This window comes from Geotrypetes seraphini, chromosome 9, assembly GCF_902459505.1.
Source record: "Geotrypetes seraphini chromosome 9, aGeoSer1.1, whole genome shotgun sequence".
NCBI lineage: Eukaryota > Metazoa > Chordata > Amphibia > Gymnophiona > Dermophiidae > Geotrypetes > Geotrypetes seraphini.
The window spans coordinates 156,603,513-156,622,209 of NC_047092.1; the positions used below are offsets into that span (position 1 = coordinate 156,603,513).

General features: G+C 41.9%; 1 protein-coding gene across 2 annotated transcripts in view; it reads right to left on the reverse strand.

Annotated features, from left to right (window-relative positions):
• Positions 1 to 665: 665 nt before the first annotated feature.
• WWTR1 (WW domain containing transcription regulator 1) overlaps positions 666 to 18,697 on the reverse strand; it is a 194,413-nt gene continuing 176,381 nt past the window's right edge. For both annotated transcript variants that reach the window (XM_033958447.1, XM_033958448.1), the window contains exons 4-6: positions 12,082 to 12,221; positions 7,846 to 7,958; positions 666 to 3,523 (exon numbers count right to left, since the gene is read on the reverse strand). In XM_033958447.1, the coding sequence (XP_033814338.1) occupies positions 3,339 to 3,523; positions 7,846 to 7,958; positions 12,082 to 12,221 (438 nt within the window). In that variant the 3' untranslated portion in view covers positions 666 to 3,338. The remainder of the gene's footprint in view (positions 3,524 to 7,845; positions 7,959 to 12,081; positions 12,222 to 18,697) is intronic.

Below are 18,697 nucleotides of genomic sequence, written 5' to 3' on the forward strand. Positions count from 1 at the left end.
GTTACCTTCCTTCATCCTTTATTTCCACTTTAAGAATTGGGCATATATTACTTTCCATCCTTTCTGAAAACCAAATCTGGATATATTTCAACTCGTAAAACATATATGGGGTAATTCTATAGGCCTGCCAGGAGCTGTGTGTCACTTATGCATACCATAGGCGCCTTCAACCAGTGTTTCACACATCAATGTATTAGGTGTTATTCTATAAAATGTGCAACTCCAAGAGGGGGCCATAAAAGTGGAAGGAACCTAGGCAGACCATGGGTGTGGCACCAAGTAACAATCTTAGCTTATAGTATACTATCCATTATGTGTGTCACTTTGCGCTCTTAGGTATAACCATTTACATCTGCCATCAACATTTTATAAGGTATCACACCTAGCTTTTGGGCGTGCTAACGTGACTACAGATTTGGCACTACGCATTCCACTGTAGGGTCTCAGCCCTTTCAGGACCATAAGGATCGTAGGCCAATTTTTGTGGTTTTGACGACATTTTTATGGTAAAAAGGGCTTGCAGATGCCAAAAAATTGATTTTTTTTGTGAAATATCATTATTTTTTTTTTAAAAAAATCACACTTCTGGCTTATGGACAGTGTGGCAAGTGAATCTTCTCGTCAATCTGGCAACGACGCTAATGAATGAATGTCGGAACCAGTTTGTTTACATAAAGGCAGTATCATATGGAATCCGTACATATCAAATTTAGAACTGTAGACTATCCCAATCAAAATGTATAGGATTTTAAAGTTATGGGACAAATATGTCCCTTGGTCCTGAAAGGGTTAGGCTTCTGTGACTGGCATCATGGTTGTTGCAGATTTTTGGGTCTCACTGCATCTGGGTAAGTCGAACTGAAGCTTCAGCCATCAAATTTGTGATCAAAGGACTTTCCCGCCTCAATCACCTCAAGCCCCAGCCAATCAGGTTTGAAGACCCACTCTATATAAAGACATCACACCCTGAAGAAAGCCATAGCATGATGGCTGAAACATCAGTTCTGCCTACCCAGATGTGGCAAGACCTGGAAAACTACAACAACCACTCCATTGTAACACCTAAATCAAGGTGCCAAATTACAGAATTGCCCTTATACATTTGTCTGCTTTAAGATCTCCCTAGATAAAATCCATTTCTCAGACTCTTCTCAGATAAATTCTGCTCTACTAATAAGTGATACCACAGGGGGGCCATCAGTTAAACTGATGTTTTGACTGTGGTGCTTCCCCCTTTGCTCAGCCCCCTGACTGTTCAGGAAAACCTTCCCTCCGGTAATAATCCATTCTAGCGTCAGTAAAACAACCAATTCCTCTACATTTTCCGGTGAGAAAATACAATTGAAAATATTCATATTCAAAAATAAAAAAAAAACCACATCCCCTTCCTGTAAAGTCCTAAGATTTCATTCCCTTTCTTTAAAAAATAAAAAAAAAAGTATGCAATTAGTAGTTTGGGATACACCTTTTTGATGCGAGGTGCTCCGATTTCTCCCACAAGATAAGAGGAAAAGATTCATAAAGTTCCAAATATTCTAATTCTAAAACTGCCAGCTCTTTCCAAATTAATAATCAATATCTCCCTCCGCAGTGACCTTTGCTTCTGAATCCCCATTACAGTTCTGGTGACGCGTCAAAAGCGTGGAGGACAGTGGCTTGCGCCGACATTTGCGCGCAGGAGAAATGCGCGCCGCCGTATGATGTCTGAAAAAATTCTACAGGTAACAGCTTCTCTGCTAGCACCTTCTTTTCTAATTTCATCTCAGACCCTTTTCACTTGCCTCCTTCAAACATGACAGAAGAAATCCTTCACCGTCAACAATCCTGGTGTGTGCTGAAAGATCTATCGGACTCTGACAAATATACACCCACACGGAGTGCAAAGTCCCTTGCCTGTTATTTTTAAAAAAACCCAAACAACCCACAAAACAGGAACAAGCTTAGAGACTTGGCTTAATAATGCCTCTCACAAAAAAAAAGCGTCTCCCCCTCAAGAATGAAAATAAAAATGTTTAAACTAGCCTTCTATTATAAAACCACATGCATTTAACAAATACTTCAGAATTTGAGGACATCAGTAGCGTTTCGTGACCTGCTTGATGCCTGCTCAGATGCCCATAGCTCAGATCAAGTCGTCTTTACAGATTACATGACAGTTTTGGAGTTTAGGAATGGAGGGGAATGCTCCCAACAAAAACCTTCTCTACTCAATGGCAGAGTGGCCTTAAATGGAAATCAGCATCCAGAGAGACCTGACCAATGAATGACTTGTGTCTCTTGTAAGAATAAAGAGCTGCTTACACGTTATTGCATTATTCAAATAGCTCCACCTACGCGGTCAGTCAATGCGATGCTCTTAAAATTAAGAAACTCAACATTTTGCTTCTGTTTTTCGTGCTGTAAGCCGATCCCTGCAACTCTTCCCCGATATTGCAATGCAAACATCAGGGATCCTGTTGGCTTATATGTTATCAACAAAATTTGGTTTGCTCACTGAAATCAGTTACAAAATTATAGTGCTTTACAAAAGAAACATGTAAAATGCATTAAAAATAATACAAACAAAAGTAAATCACATTGTTCATAAAATCCATGGTAGCTAGTACCAATCTAGTCTATCCAACAATATTGTAGTAATTGTTCCTTTTTGTTACCAAACACTTTGCTACTTTCAATTTGGAAGTATTCATTATCATAAGCCATACAGTAATATACTGAACAAAAAAAAATCTACAATAGTACTGTTTATGCATGTGCAAATGTATAAGTAAAAAAAAAAAATAATATTATGGGTAAAGTTCAATTAAAAACTACTTTTTACTCCCTATACAGCGAAACCTTATTAATATTACAAAGATTTTTAAAGCTCAAGTTATAAATAGGTAAAAATGCATTTGGTACTATTGCCATAAATACAGTTATTGGACTGCCTGGATCTGGCCGATTCGGTGCAGGTTTTCAGAACCAACCTGCTCTTTACATGCCAAAGCACTGGGCCAGCCTTGCTGGTTCATTATTTAACCCAATAACCATTGTGTTTCATCTCACAGATAAAGAAAGGGTAACTTTCTATACTTCTACGTGAGCAGTAAAGGACACACAGGCCTCGCACATGTAAAAGTAGTTCTCTGGAATATTAAGAAAAAATATATATATATATTTTATATATATTTAAGTGACCAATGAGATCCAGCCAAAGATGAAAATTACTATAAAACTGTAATATATCAAGAGTCACTAAGGCAGCAAATTGGTTGTTGGATGGTTTTCTTCATGCTCTACCTTCATTTCAAGAAATGTTGGATACTGGAAGGTGAACGGATCGGTAAGACCACCCATTACAGCCAGGTGAGGAAAGGCTCCGTTTTACTGAGTACTGACTCCACATCGTTGAGAATAGGGATCAGGTCCTCGGACTCCAGAGTGCCCAGATCCACATTCGTGCCTGGGAGAGAGTCGAGGAAGTCTGGGAAACGTGTGGACTGCGGGTTCAAGTTCATTATTGGCTGTACAACGGCCTCTCCTGTAACAGAATATGATATTGCAACAGTTCGTTATCAAGTTTGGTATACAAAGTGTACAATGCAGCAAATCGGTTCCCAGGGCACCCTCCACTAATATGTGAAATGGCTTGTGAAAATTGTCAATCGCCGTTCTGCTTCTAGGAACTCTTGCCTACTAGTGGCCTATATATACAATTATCATTCCAAAGGGAAGCTCATTTTTCCACTTGGCAATGAATGTCTGTGTTCCTCTCTTATATGCCAAAACGTCTGAAAATGGGGCTGCGAGAACCCCCACCCCCAAAAAGATTTCCCTACACTAAGTTATATTTGTAAATGTTTCTGCAGGTGATGATAAAAATATTTGTGGAAAAGTTTCAATTCAAAGAGCTGTAATACAGTTCCATCACTTCTTTTCAGAATCCAGAGCAGAAAGGGTTTTTGCTCCAATACCCCCCTTTCAAGAAGCCTTCGGGGAGAAGGAAGGGATGGAATGAGCTTGGAGCAGAGCAGAGAACAGTCACTTTACTCCCTAATTCAGTCCATGTTTTCCTGTTGCTTCTGCCTTTGGCCCACCTGCCCGGCTCCACAATTCCACTTCCTTTCTTGTCTACAAATTAAACCCTATGCAAAACAGCTCATTAATTATTCGTTTTGCGAAAAGCTTGTGTATGGAAACAGCCTCGTAGGACAGTTTTTTGAAAAAATAAATATATCACTACATCTCACAGAGGTACACTTTTTACTTTCTTGCTGACTTCCACTTACAATTTGTCTAAGAAATTTGGTTTCAAATTATTTTGCTAATATCCACCATTTCCCACTGGCAGCCAGCTCACCATTGTATTACAGTATAAAACTGTTGCCAGCACTTATCTGAGTATTCAAACCAGCACCGTATAATGTCCTGATTGAAATTATGCCAGGGTTTTTGCTGATCTAACTTTACGGTAAAAAATTTTTATTCAGAGCTAAAATTGAAATACAACCAGCACTGAATAAACACCGAGATTGACACAAAATACAGTGGCACAGAAGACAAAGTCATTATTAATGTTCTATTATGACCTAAGAGTTGTTATGAGCAGTTCCTAAATCCTTAATCCCCCTTTATTAAATCTCCCTGTATTTAACCCCCCTCCCCTCCAATGGAACCAATAAACTGTGAACATTTGCTGGCGCCTGAAGCAACTTAGTTAATTGTTCAAAACATGACTGCATCAATAGAGCAAGGGTGTCCCAAAAGGGAGCCCATGTTTGTTGAAAGATCATGCCCAAATGGAAGTCCATATCAGAAGTGGAAATGCTCTCCATTCTCATCTGCGATATCATACCTGCTCCAGGTTTGCAAAGACAGCTTCAGCGGGGAAAGCCAGACCTTTAATACTGAATTACACTATTACATGTTAAACCCCCTATGGATCGTTATAAATGCCGGCTTTTCTTAATTATGATGGGAATAGCCATGCAGATGATAACAGGTAATTGGAAGAACTATGATCGCCTTAACTTTCCCTTTTGGTGGGCAAACTTATGCTACAGCTACAAATATGAAAAAATGAATGCTGAGATATTGGGGCATAATAATGTATTTAACTTGGTGTGGGGCCCATTGGCATCTTTCATTGCTTCTATATAGTTGTCATTTCTCTTTATTTTTGTCTGATTTCCTTACACATCCAGGGTGGGAATGTATCACTACTTTAAATAAAAGTGGGTTATTAGAAGAATAATTGCATTTATATTATTAAGTAAAGTGGGTGTGGGGAAAAGATTACTTTCGAATATTTGTAAGTGCTTTTCTTGATTTGTTATACGTTCAGATTCATATATATTGCACTGTTACTACTTGAAAATCAATAAAGATTTATTTTTAAAAAAATACTGATTTAAGAGTCAAAAACAGAACTGGGTTCAGAAACTACTTCATTCCCCTTGGGACTGGCAATTCTAAAGTGTAGACACCAAAGAGCTGTTCTAACTTTATAGCAGAATGAATATCGCCACTAACCAGGAAACCATCCAGATAGTGCTAGAATGGTTAGTGATCTTTTTTAGTGGTATTATCCAGATAATGTCGCTGAAAATCCACAGCGGGCTCCAGTGCACGGCACTTTAGGAACTGCTACTCCCCGGAAAAAGTGCCCTAAATATCGACCACTTTGAGTTTCATACCAAATATACTAACAAAGCCTTCATTTGTTTTTCTCATTTCTTAACAAAATAAAAAAGTTTTACATGTTTCTCTGTCCAAAATAATGAGTAGGATTGCATGTGTGTTAATAGTCACCATAAGTCTTGTTCCACTTTACATGGCCACGTGTAAAAGTATAATAACGGTCACTACACTCTGAGTGGAAGAACAGCCTAATGGTCAGAGCATCAGGATGACAACCAGGGTTCCTGGTTCAAATCCCACTACCACTCCTTGGGATCTTGGGCAAGTTACTTGGACGGTGTGGGGGTGGGGTGGGGGGAGGAATTCATTAAGGGGTGCTAGCATGTTAGCACATGCTAAACACTAAAGAAGCCCATAGGACTATAATGGGTGTGTAAAGTAGTAGAATTCCTTGATGAATCCTCCCTCTTAATATCCTATTGCCTCAGATACAAACTTAGGGGGCCCATTTAAAAAGTTGCGGTAAGCACTAATGCATGCTTATCACAGCAAAAAATAAAAAATAAAAAAAGGCATACCGCAGGGCACGCTGAGACATCCCATGGTCATTGTGCCATGTGCGCCTACTACCCATACATTAAACAATAAAATTTATTTTTTAGCATGGGAGACTGTCTGGAAGGCAACGAAGGGTGTGTTCAGTACTAATCAATTAATGCTGCTACACTGCTGCACACTAACCAATTAGTCAGTGAGCCCTTAGGCTCGGATTCTATAAAGCCTGACTAAACTTAGGCGCCAATTTGATAAATAGGCTTAATTCGGTGGTCTCCAACTCAAACCCTTTGCAGGGCCACATTTTGGATTTGTAGGTACTTGGAGGGCCACAGAAAAAATAGTTAATATCTTATTAAAGAAATGACAACTTTGCACGCGGTAAAACTCTTTATAGTTTATAAACTTCTGGCCCCCCACTCCCCGAAGGCCTGCATGTTCTCCTCTCTTCGCAGCGTCCTCCATCTTCCCCCTGGCCTTCCGGTCTTAGTTTCGGCTAATTACCGCAGCCTGCAGAGACGATCACCAGTGCTGTAGTGTTCCTTGCAGGCTGCCATCGGCTTCCGCAGCACGTTCCCTCTGCCGCGATCCTGACCCTCCTCTGATGTCAGGGGCAGGATCGCAGCAGTGGGAACGTGCTGCTGAGGACGACAGCAGCCTGCAACGATCGCTACAGCGTCAGCAATCCTCTCTGCAGGCTGCGGTAATTATTTGAAGGTAAGAGTGGGAGGCTAGGGGGGAAACCGGAGGACACTGCAAAGAGCGGGCAGTACTAGTACAGACTGCGGGCCGCAAAATAGTACCTGGCGGGCCGCGGGTTTGAGACCACTGGCTTAATTGGTGCTGATATTGGCACTCAATAGGCTAACTTTGGTCATAATTGAAAGTTAGGCGCCTAACTTGAAAAACTCACTTCTATAAAAAGTAGATGCCTAGCCCAAAGCGCCAACACTAAAACACTAAAAGTGGGTGTGGTTAGGAGCGGATCATGGGCGTGTATTCAAGTTAGGTGCCTTTTTGTGAATCAGTTGTTCATAGGCATAGAAAACCCTGGCATAAATTGGGGACGCCTAAAAGCGTGATTCTATAATGGGTGCCTAAGTTTTACAGAGTCAGTGCTGAAAGTTTTAGGCGGACTTTATAGAAACAGGGCCTTACCATCTACATAATGGGTGGCAGTAAGGGCTTACACACTAATGACCAAGCGCTAATGGCAAAACTAGAGCCTGGCCATTAATACCAAAAATAGGAAATTCAGTGATTTTACTCCAATGCTAAAAAATGGCCTCTGTGCAAGGGAATGACCCTCTTGCATGCTAAGGCCCCTCTTCTACGAAACCGCGCTAGCGTTATTTAGTGCAGAGAGCCGCACTGAATGGCCTGCGCTGTTCCCGACGATCAATGAGTTCCATTCAGTGTGGCTCTCTGCGCTAAAAGCCGCTAGCGCGGTTTCGTAGAAGAGGGGGCTAATGTACCTGAATGTAACTTAGTTTCTCAGTAGTATCTTGAGATAAGTACCAATACAATTAGCAGACTTAGAACAATATGCTTAAGTGAATAATATTTTGTTTCTTCTGGGGCACTTTGTCAACTAAAGACTCCCAAATGACAGAGAATTGTGATAGGCGATCATATATGCTTTTTTTTTTTTTTTCCCTTTTACCCCACCTGTGTCCATCTCATCCACATTGCTGAGAAAATCTTCAGGAGTGGTGGGTATACTGTAGCATCCTAATCCCAAGCCACTGTCTGTGCTCTGTTCTCTGGAATGGTATGGTCCACTGTGAATTGAAAGAAAACGACATTTCAGGAAAGATTCCGACTGCTGGATGAAATCCCCCGCTACGGTCTTGTCAAAGGGCAACTCAGCGGTCTAAAAACTAGCCTCAGGCGATCAAGCATAACATCCCATAAAAACCCACTTTTATAACGCATTACCGTTAAGTTCTCTGCGGTTTACAAAAGGACTTAGGGCTCTTTTTACTAAAGTGCGCTAGTGTTTTTAGCACACGCAGGATATTACCGTGCATTACACCGCACGCTATGCGGCTAGAACTAATGCCAGCTCAACGCTGGCGTTGGCGTCTAGCGCGCGCTATTCCGCGCGTTAATGCCCTAACGCAGCTTCGTAAAAGGAGCCCTTAATGATGTGCACAGTGAATAAATGAACAAATATGTTTTTTTAGAGATCACCTAAATTGTTGATAGGTGTTACAAGACGTGATTAGGTAGTACATATCCTTGTCCCACGATGACACTTGATAGGACAAAAGACGTTGATATCTTTTAAATTTGCAAACACAAAACTTCCCACTTAACACTTTTACAAGTACAGTGGTACCTTGGATTACGAGCATAATCCCTTCCAGGAGCATGCTCGTAATCCAAAATGCTCGTATATCAAAGCAAGTTTCCCCATAGGAAGTAAGGGAAACTTGCTTTGATATGTTCCCACCCAACCCCCCTTCCCGAGGCCAGCAGCGCTGCTCCCTCCCCACGAGAACTGGCATTGCTCCCCCCGAAGGCCCCCCCGCAAACCGGCACCCTCCCCCCCGCGATCCGGCACCCCCCCCCCATCGGGCCCCTCCCCGCTGCCATCGGGCACCCCCCCCCCGCCGCGACCTGAGGTCCCCCCAACCCACCCGAACCCTCTTCTTACTTTTCTGTAGCCTCCGCAGCGGTACCGGCATCAGCATGTCCTGTGCATGCCGGTGCCTGAAGATCTGCTTCCTGTGCTGGACCTGAGTGTTCACGTCGAACGTGAACTCTCACGTCGAACGTGAACTCTCAGGCCCAGCACAGGAAGCAGATCTTCAGACACCGGCATGCATAGGACATGCTGATGCCGGTACCGCTGCGGAGGCTACAGAAAAGTAAGAAGAGAGTTCGGGTGGGTTGGGGGGACCTCAGGTTGCGGCGGGGGGGGGTGCCCGATGGCAGCGGGGGGGGGGTGCCCAATGGCGGCGGGGGGGGTGTGCCGGATCGCGGGGGGGAGGGTGCAGGTTCGCAGGGGGGGCGCTCGCAAATCGAAGCGCGCTCGGTTTCCGAGGCGCCGATTTTGCGAATGTTTTGCTCGTCTTGCAAAACACTCGCAAACCGGTGCACTCGTAAACTGAGGTACCACTGTATATGGGATTTCTGTCCCTAGCTATCATGGTCTTCTTGAAAAAACACACATTTTATTCTTGGCATACAATGATTGCTACAGTAGCAAAAAAAGTAAAAGCTCAGACCGCATTAACCTAACATTTTTGCCATATTTTATTAAAAAGCAGTAAGATAATTTCCCTTAATATCAATAAAGTTCATAGTCTACTTTTGCCTCAATGTTCATTTCCACAGCTCAATCTGTATTATTTTGACTCCTTTTTTTTCTAAACCCAAATTATTTTACTTAACTACACTTTGTGTATTCTGCTTCAACCTTATTTGTTCTGTTCTCCCCCTTGAACACGCTATAGACTAGACTTTCCCATGCTGATAAGACTGCCTTCAGTTTAACTGCCAAACCAATGTTTTAATGTTAAAGGATATAGTTATTCATCCTGTATTAACATTTAGCCTTGAAGCCATCCTTCCTTCCGACTTAAAAAAAGATGAATCAAAGGAAGCAGATGTCTCAACTATCTTAAGTTCATCAGGGACAAGTTTTAAAACTTCAATTTTTACTATACTAAGGGGGCAATATTCCAAGGATTCAGGATCCTAATTTGACCTCTTTGAAAATGTACTAGGAATGAGGGTCAGATTCTCAAAACTCACCGGTAAAATCTGGCGAGTCGATGTAGTGGCCATAGTGAGCAAATTTTTCTTTTACGGGCAATTTTCAGCATAATCTAAACTAAACTAAACCTTAGGTTTGTATATCGCGCCATCTCCACCAGCGTAGAGCTCGGCACGGTTTACAGAGTTAGGAAGAAAGGAACTCCAATGAAGGGTTATAGGAAAGGAACAAGAAGAAAGAGAGGGACAAGGGTCCTAGAGAGCAGGAGGTGTTAGATTTTTGAAAAGAGCCAAGTTTTCAGGTGTTTGCGGAAGAATTGGAGGGAGTTTGAATTTCTGAGCGGGGATGTGAGGTTGTTCCAGAGTTCTGTGGTTCTAAAGGGGAGGGATGTTCCTAGTTTTCCTGTGTGAGATATACCTTTTGTAGAAGGGAATGATAGTTTCAGTTTTTGGGAAGATCTGGTGGAGTTAGGGTTAGAGGAGTTCCAAAGGAGTGGAATAACGGGAGGAAGGATGCCTTGTAGAATCTTGAAGGCTAAGCAGGCACATTTAAAGAGGATTCTGGAGTGTACTGGAAGCCAGTGGAGCTTGGACAGGAGTGGAGAGACGTGGTCGAACTTGCCTTTTGCAAAAATAAGCTTAGCCGCGGCGTTCTGAATTAGCTGAAGTCTATGGAGGTTTTTCTTAGTTAGGCTTATAAAAATGGAGTTGCAATAATCCAATCTAGAGAGGATGGTGGATTGAACAAGGACAGCGAAGTGAGAATGATGAAAGCAGGATCTCACTTTCCTCAGCATATGAAGGCTAAAGAAGCATTTTTTTACCAAGGAGTTGAGGTGGTCATTGAAGGAGAGAGAGGAGTCTATGATGATGCCCAGGACTTTGCTTGAAAACTCGAACTGAAGAGTGGGGCCGGAGGATAAAGGGTTGGAGGAGGGTAAATGATCTAATATTGGGCCGAGCCAAAGTAATTTTGTTTTGGACTCATTCAGTTTCATTTGTACAGATTGGGCCCAGTATTGGAGGTTCATTATACATGCGGATATGTTCTCAGCGAGGTTAGTGAGGTTCAAGTCTGTCTCGAGGAGGATGAGGATGTCATCAGCAAAGGTGTAGAGAGTTTCTAGGGGGGATAGGTGGAGGAGTTTCAGAGAGGACATGAAAATTATATGCACGCTATTTGTGTGGAGAATCACCAGTAAAGTGGGGAAGGAACTGTGCCTGGCGCTTGCTCAGATTGCTAGGAAAGGCTACTCCCTCCTTATCAAGGCTGCTCTCCCTGCCCTGATCAACTGAGCCGCAAGTCTTTCCAAGTTCTGCTGGCTCAGCTGATTGACCGGCAAGGAGAGCAGCAGAAGGAACAATCCCCCCCCTCTCGCCAACACCCCTCTCACCTGCCGCTACCCCCTCCCCTCCCCTCCCCACCCTGTACAAGATTGGCAAAATCAGACACAGCGAATAAATGTAGGCCTAATCTGGGCACCAGCACTGAAAACAGTTCATGCACTGCCCAATATTCAGACAGGCCTCTGGAAAACTGCCCAGATAAAGCAAGGGCTGCCCCTTTTGCTGCCCAACTTTTATCTGGATACATTCCCAGTTAGCAGACTGATAACAGGTAAATCCTGGCTCTTCCCCAACTCTATCCCTGGACCGCCTCAGCACTAACTAGACAGTGCTGCAGTAGCTTCCCTGGATTGTCAGCAGCACTATGGCACCACAAATCCGGAGTCACCTGACCAGCATGATTTAATCAGGCAGAAGTCCCTCCTGCCTAGTTAAAAAGTTCTTTTTAAAAAAAATATTTAACCTTCATCTTCTTTGAGTATTGAACCCTAAGATTTTAATTTCCTGATTTATCATCAATATACAAAGGGCTCCTTTTACAAAGCCACGCTAGGGCCTTAACGCACGGAATAGCGCACCCTAAATTGCCACGTGCGCTAGCCGCTACCGCCTCCTTTTGAGCAGGCGGCAGATTTTTGGCTAGCGCACTCTATAGCCAGCGCTAATCCAGTGTGCGTGCTAAAATGCTTAGCGCACCTTCGTAAAAGGAGCCCAAAGGCAGGACTGCAAATCTAACAGTGCTCGACACAGGATGCTGAAAAACGAAAACAGACTCAGGACAAAATAATTTGTCGAGTGGTATTAAAAAAAAAGGAGCAAGAAAACTTGCCTCACCTGTTAAGGAAAGGATCAGAGCCATTATTTGTGACAGATCTCATGTCCTGGGTCATGGCAGGTGTGTTCACAGCGGTTTGGACCGGGGCCGGGGCCATGTTCTCCGACTCCATAGGAAGTTGTCTACACAAAGCAGCCTCCTAGAACACAGAGAAAAGCAGAACATTTGATTATCTAGACAATGCAAATGGGAAACATTTCACAAAAGTTCCATTAAATGTACATTTATTATAGGTTATTGCATATTCTTGCCTAAGAGGAGATAATAAGAGAAAAGTTGCATGGGGAACTGAACAGTTATTTTATTTCTTTCTTTCGTTTTTTTATCCCGTTCTCCCCAATAAGCTTAGAACGGGTTACATGTTAACAGAATTTCGAGTTCACACCTGACGACGTCTACTACGAACTGGCAAGACTCAAGGTGAACAAAGCCATGGGACCGGACAATCTACACCCCAGGGTGCTGCGTGATGTCCTGCCAGAACCGCTATCAGGACTCTTCAATCTCTCCCTAGGTTCGGGGAGAGTCCCCATAGACTGGAATACAGCTAATGTCGTTCCACTGCACAAAAAGGGTTGCAGGGCAGAGGCTGCAAACTACAAACCAGTGAGTCTCACATCAATAGTATGCAAACTCATGGAAACACTAATCAAACGTAAATTAGACGCAATCTTGGATGAGGAGAATCTACGGATCCCAGTCAACACGGATTCACCAAGGGTAGGTCCTGCCAATCCAATCTCATCAGCTTCTTTGACTGGGTAACAAAACAGCTAGATTTGGGAGAATCCGTGGACGTCGTATACCTAGACTTCAGCAAAGCTTTCGATAGTGTCCCGCATCGCAGGCTGTTGAGCAAGATGAAATCAATGGGGCTGGGAGAAACACTAACTACATGGGTCAATGACTGGCTGAGTGGCAGACTTCAGAGGGTGGTAGTTAACGGTACCCTCTCTAAAACATCGGAGGTGACCAGTGGAGTACCGCAGGGCTCAGTCTTGGGCCCGCTCCTTTTCAATATATTCATATGGGGCCTAACTCAGGGGCTTCAAGGTAAGATAACATTATTCGCTGACGACACCAAACTATGCAATATAGTGAGAGACGGCAATTCACCCGATAGTATGACACAGGACCTACATTTGTTGGAGCTTTGGTCCTCGACCTGGCAGCTGGGTTTCAATGCTAAGAAATGCAAGATCATGCACCTCGGCAGCAGAAATCTATGCAGAACTTACACCTTGAATGGTGAGACCTTAGCTAGAACTTCAACAGAATGAGACTTGGGAGTGATCATCAGTGCAGACATGAAAACTGCTGATCATGTGGAGAAGGCTTCATCTAAGGCAAGACAGTTGTTAGGTTGCATCTGCAGGAGTTTCGTCAGCCGGAAGTCTGAAGTCATAATGCCATTATACAGAACCATGGTGAGACCTCATTTGGAATACTGTGTGCAATTCTGGAGGCCACACTACCAAAAAGATGTGCTGAGAGTAGAGTTGGTGCAACGGATGGCCAACAGGATGGTCTCGGGGCTCAAGGATCTATCGTACGAGGAAAGGCTGAAAAATTTGCGGCTGTACTCACTCGAGGAACGTAGGGAGAGAGGAGACATGATCGAGACGTTTAAGTATATTACCGGCCGTATTGAGATGGAAGAAGAGATTCTCTTTCTCAAAGGACCCTCAGCCCCAAGAGGGCATCTGCTCAAACTCAGGGGCGGGAAATTTCATGGCGACACCAGGAAATATTTCTTCACCGAGAGAGTGGTTGATCCTTGGAACGAGCTCCCAGTGCAGGTGATTGAGGCAAACAGCGTGCAAGAATTTAAGAGCAAATGGGATGCCCATGTGGGATCCCTTAGAGGGTTAAGCCAAGGGAACCTGTCATCAGGAGAGGGATCCCTAGGATAGTAGACTTGGGGGTGGGTCAGTAGAGTGGGCAGACCTGATGGGCTATGGCCCTTATCTGCCGTCATCTTCTATGTTTCTATGTAACACACCTATGATACATTCAAGACAACCTAACTTGCATAGAATACAGTCAAGTCGGTTAACATACATAGAGTACAGTCAAGCCAGGTTGCAATTGTTCGGTTTACAAAACAATATGTTCATCCTTGATTTATACAGAGGATCTAGTTCCAATATATATTTATTTCTTCATTTTTATTCACATAGTAATATACATTCCTTTCTTCAGTTATTTGATATACCACCTTTCTGTGGTACAACCAAAGCAGCCTACATTTTACATGTACATACAGGTACCACCACTGTCCTTAGGTGGCTTGTAATCTCAGTTTTTACACCTGGGGCAATTGAGAGTGGCTTCCTCATGGTCACAAGGAGCATAGTGGGAATCAAATCTGCCCATCGCAGTAACCATTAGGCTACTCCTCTCAATAAATTTCCAGGGCTGGACACTGGCGTCCTCTCAGTGGCTAAATGAAAATTAAGCGGTATATCAAATGTTAATAAAACACAAACATATGTAATAACGAGCCTATTGATTGTTCACAAGCAATAGGCTCGTTATTACATATGATGCATGCATGCAAATATACCAAAGCATTTTGGTCAGACATGGAAAGTTCTTGAAAATATTTTTTTCTGTTCAAATGGACATTTCACTTTCCATAGAGATTTTCAAGTCTTCTAGATATCTTCATAGATGACTCTTACTCAAAACTGTTTGATATTTTAATAACAATTGCACAAAAACATATATTGGCTAATTGGAAATCTTCCGAGCTACTTTCTGTACAATTCTGATGGCAATCGGTTTTACATCATCATAAATGTGAAACAGTGATTGCTGAAAAGCTTGGTACTACTCGCTCTCACAATAAGAACTGGTTATTATTGCAATCCTACTTGAATTCCATTACTAATCCTGTCTGCTTTATATATCTGTATGTGTATCTGGCAAAAGTTAGTGGCTCTGTCCCTCAGCAAACTTTGTGATATGCCTGTCAAACTTGTTTGTACATTTTACTGTTCTGTATTGATTACTAAAATGTAATAAAATATCTTGGGGGGGGGGGAAATCAAGCTATCAAGTTTCACAAGGTGGTTAGATTATGTGCCACAAGAAAAAGGAATGGGGCCAAGGACTGAGGAGAGGAAAAAGCACACCTGTAGGGGAAGGAATGTATCTTAAGTGAGCGTCACTCCCTCTCCCCCAAATCCAAGGGAACTGTAGTTTAGTAATTGACAACAGATGAAGACTTATATGGTCTAGATAGTGTGTGCAACAAGGCAGCCACAGTTGTATCTGGCACTTTTACACGATTTTTCACGATTAAATATTATTTTTAGTCACTTTTTATTGTGAGTGTCATACTGTTACCCGCATAGAACTGTTGGATACGTGAGCTCTAAATAAATAAAATATTGGCATCATAAACAGGGCAGCCAGCAACTGACCACATTATCAACCCCACACAGGCAATTATATGACAGTACCACTAAGGGCTCCTTTTATTAAGGTGCGCTAGGGCTTTAACGCAATGAGTTGGCGTTAGTTCTAGAAGTGTAGCGCACTTTCCCACAACAGTGCAATACAACTAATGCAATGCATAGTAATACAATAAAAGCACATTCTTCTTTCTCATGTTCATAATCATCCATTTTCCCCCATCCACCCAAACAATAATCATTCAGTATAACACAAACATATATTATCATAAATATCCTACCTTATTCTGAATAATGATATCTTCTCACCCATCCCAATTATGAATATTCAAAAATTAATTTATGACATAAAGAATCCCCCTCCCACCCTGGATATGTACCAAAGTAAAGAACAAACTGACTCACAGTCAACAAACAATTACAATGAGGTAACATAGGATGCCAATGGGCCCCATATTAATTTAAATATATTATCATGCCCTAAATTTTCAGCATCCCTTCTCTTCAAAATCACGGGCCTTTGGAACGATCTCACTATCCCGCTGCGGAACCTGGGCTCCCTCCAATTATTCCACAAACAACTGAAAACCTGGCTTTTCTCTAACATATAACATTATTTCCCCCCTTTATCTTCCCTCTATTTATATGCTCTTGTAAATCTTTCTCCTTTCTCTTCTTATATTTTTTAAGCTTTGTAAACCGTGCCGAGCTCCACTTCAGTGGAGATGATGCGGTATATAAACTTAAGGCTTAGTTTAGTTTAGTTTATTCTTTCAAATCTATAACTAGAGCAAAGACTTGCCCACCAGAACAATCACAGTTCTTCCAATTTCAAGTGATCATCTAGATGGCCATCCCTGTCATTATAAGGAAAAGACGACCTTTATATTTATCTATAAGGGGCTTAACATGTAAAATTGTACCACAAATGACTGCCTCATACGTTAGAGGAATTGATGATTCTAAAATGTTATTAATTCTTCCCCATACTGACTTCCAAAAATTGAGTATCAAAGGACAATAGAACAATAGATGATCCAGCGTCCCAATGATATCCCTTACTTTCAATTATTGCTGTTCACTACAGAACACAAACGTTTGACTGGTGAATTGGCAATGGCTTACGAAGACCCATTTTCATTCTTCCAGTTTAACAAATCCTCATAAAAAGATAGATATATATGTTAACTGAAGACTAAACAGGTAGGCTTCAAGCTAAGGTAACAGCAACATAATTTGAAAATTTGGTTTATAAGTCAATTGGAAAATAAGATAATTTTTGTGCAGATGTATTATGCGAATCAGCAGGCTATCAAAAAAAGTTCAGATCTAACCCTGCTTAAAGTCACACTGTTGTATTTGGGTACTACGAACAGCCCTTCCTCAAATAACCACACACTATATCCAAGCTGGAGAGTTTCTGTAGCTCTGAGGCTTTGACTTGCTGGTGGGGTGGCTCCAGCTTCATCTAACATTTTTGCTATATGAAACTTCTTGATGTTCCCCTAAAAAACAGCTGATGGAGAATCAAAGGAACTTAACTTGTTCCTATACAAAGCACCTGTGCTTTAAAATGCTTGGCAGCACAGCTGACAATGAGTGAAAGGGGGGGGGGGAGAGAGAGGGAGGAAGAGCAGGGGACACGAATATATGACAAGAGAGCTTGAAATGAAATGCTTAGTTTCAAGTTTCATTAAAATTTGATGTGTACGCAATGTCAAATATTTCAAAGTGTATTACAGATTAAAATAGGGGAAAGACTACAACATTTTATTACCAAATAATATACAAGATTCAATACAGACACAAAAGGAAAGGGGCCAACCAGAAGGCAGAAAGAATAGTGATGCACACCATAAAATTCATTCTCTACATGCTTTCCTTCTTGCTCCTGGTAGGAATATTTGAGTATTTTTTAAGATAAAAATCCAATTTTTAAAAAATGTATAAATTTTATTTCATTTTCTAAGAACATGTTAGAATGCCATTCCTACACTCCTGCAATGGAAAAAATTTGCACAAGCCTAACTGCTCATTGTATATGTATCAGACACTTTGTAAATAAGGCAAGACCTCAGTTCACGGGATGTTCTCAGTTTAAATGTGGCATATTCACCTGTATATTTATCTCTTTGTACAAAAATACATAAAAGCAAAGCACAGACTGCCACTGATGACTTTTAGTGGCAATATCAGGAGTGTTTTTCTCAGAGGTACTGAGGATATCAAAATGTTATTTTCTTGATCTCAAAAGAGAGGAGGAGGAGCCTAACGGTTAGCATAGTGGCCTGAGAACGTGGGGAACTGGGTTCAATTCTCGCTGCAGCTCCTTGAGGCTCTGGGCAAGTCACTTAACACTCTGTTGTCCTGGGTACAAAATATGTAAAACCGCAGTATATTAAGGTCCTGTCTCCTTTGTTATTATTACTTTTCACTGTGTATTTTTTTTAGAATTCATTTTACAGTGATTTTTATTGCCATGAGTCCAATTTTCTTAAATCTGAGGCCGAGAAGGTTATGGATTTGGTTTTCATTAATTTTTTGGCCAACAGATATCGCATCCTCTAACACAGATTAGAGACAGGTCAATATTCCGAGTTGTAAAGGGGAGGGTGCGCGAGGGGGTATCTTAAAAATTAGATCCACAAAATGTACAGAATGTGGTCGTCCATTAACTGTTAGCAGAGTCTGGGCTCTTTCATTAATTCTTGGGGAGAAAAGGTCACTTTTAGCAGGCAAGAGAAAAGGTGCCAGTACTCGGCACCCCCTGATAAAAGCCCTGTATAGGACCATTTTCCGTCTCATTCATTCAAAATGATAAAGTTTGAAGATCTGGTACTCTAACAGTGAACCTTCGTTTTATCCAATCTGAAAAACTGGTACTATGACATCATACTTTGTTGCTCGTAAACAATGAGGTCATTAATACAAGACCATGTCTTTTCAAAATTATAATGAAATTCAGCACTATGGGGGTAATTCTATAAGGAGCCCTCCCAGTTTTAGAAAGTAGGATGGCATGTAAATAGCAGTCAATGAACTCACAGAATACTACCTAGCAGAAAGTACATGCCATGATTTGATGGCGTGCACTTTGCCGTGGGCATGTGCTTAGGTGGAATTTGAACAGGTGTGGGAAGAGTGTACCGTACATGTATACAAGTAAATTATAGAATTCTATCATTTGCATTCATAT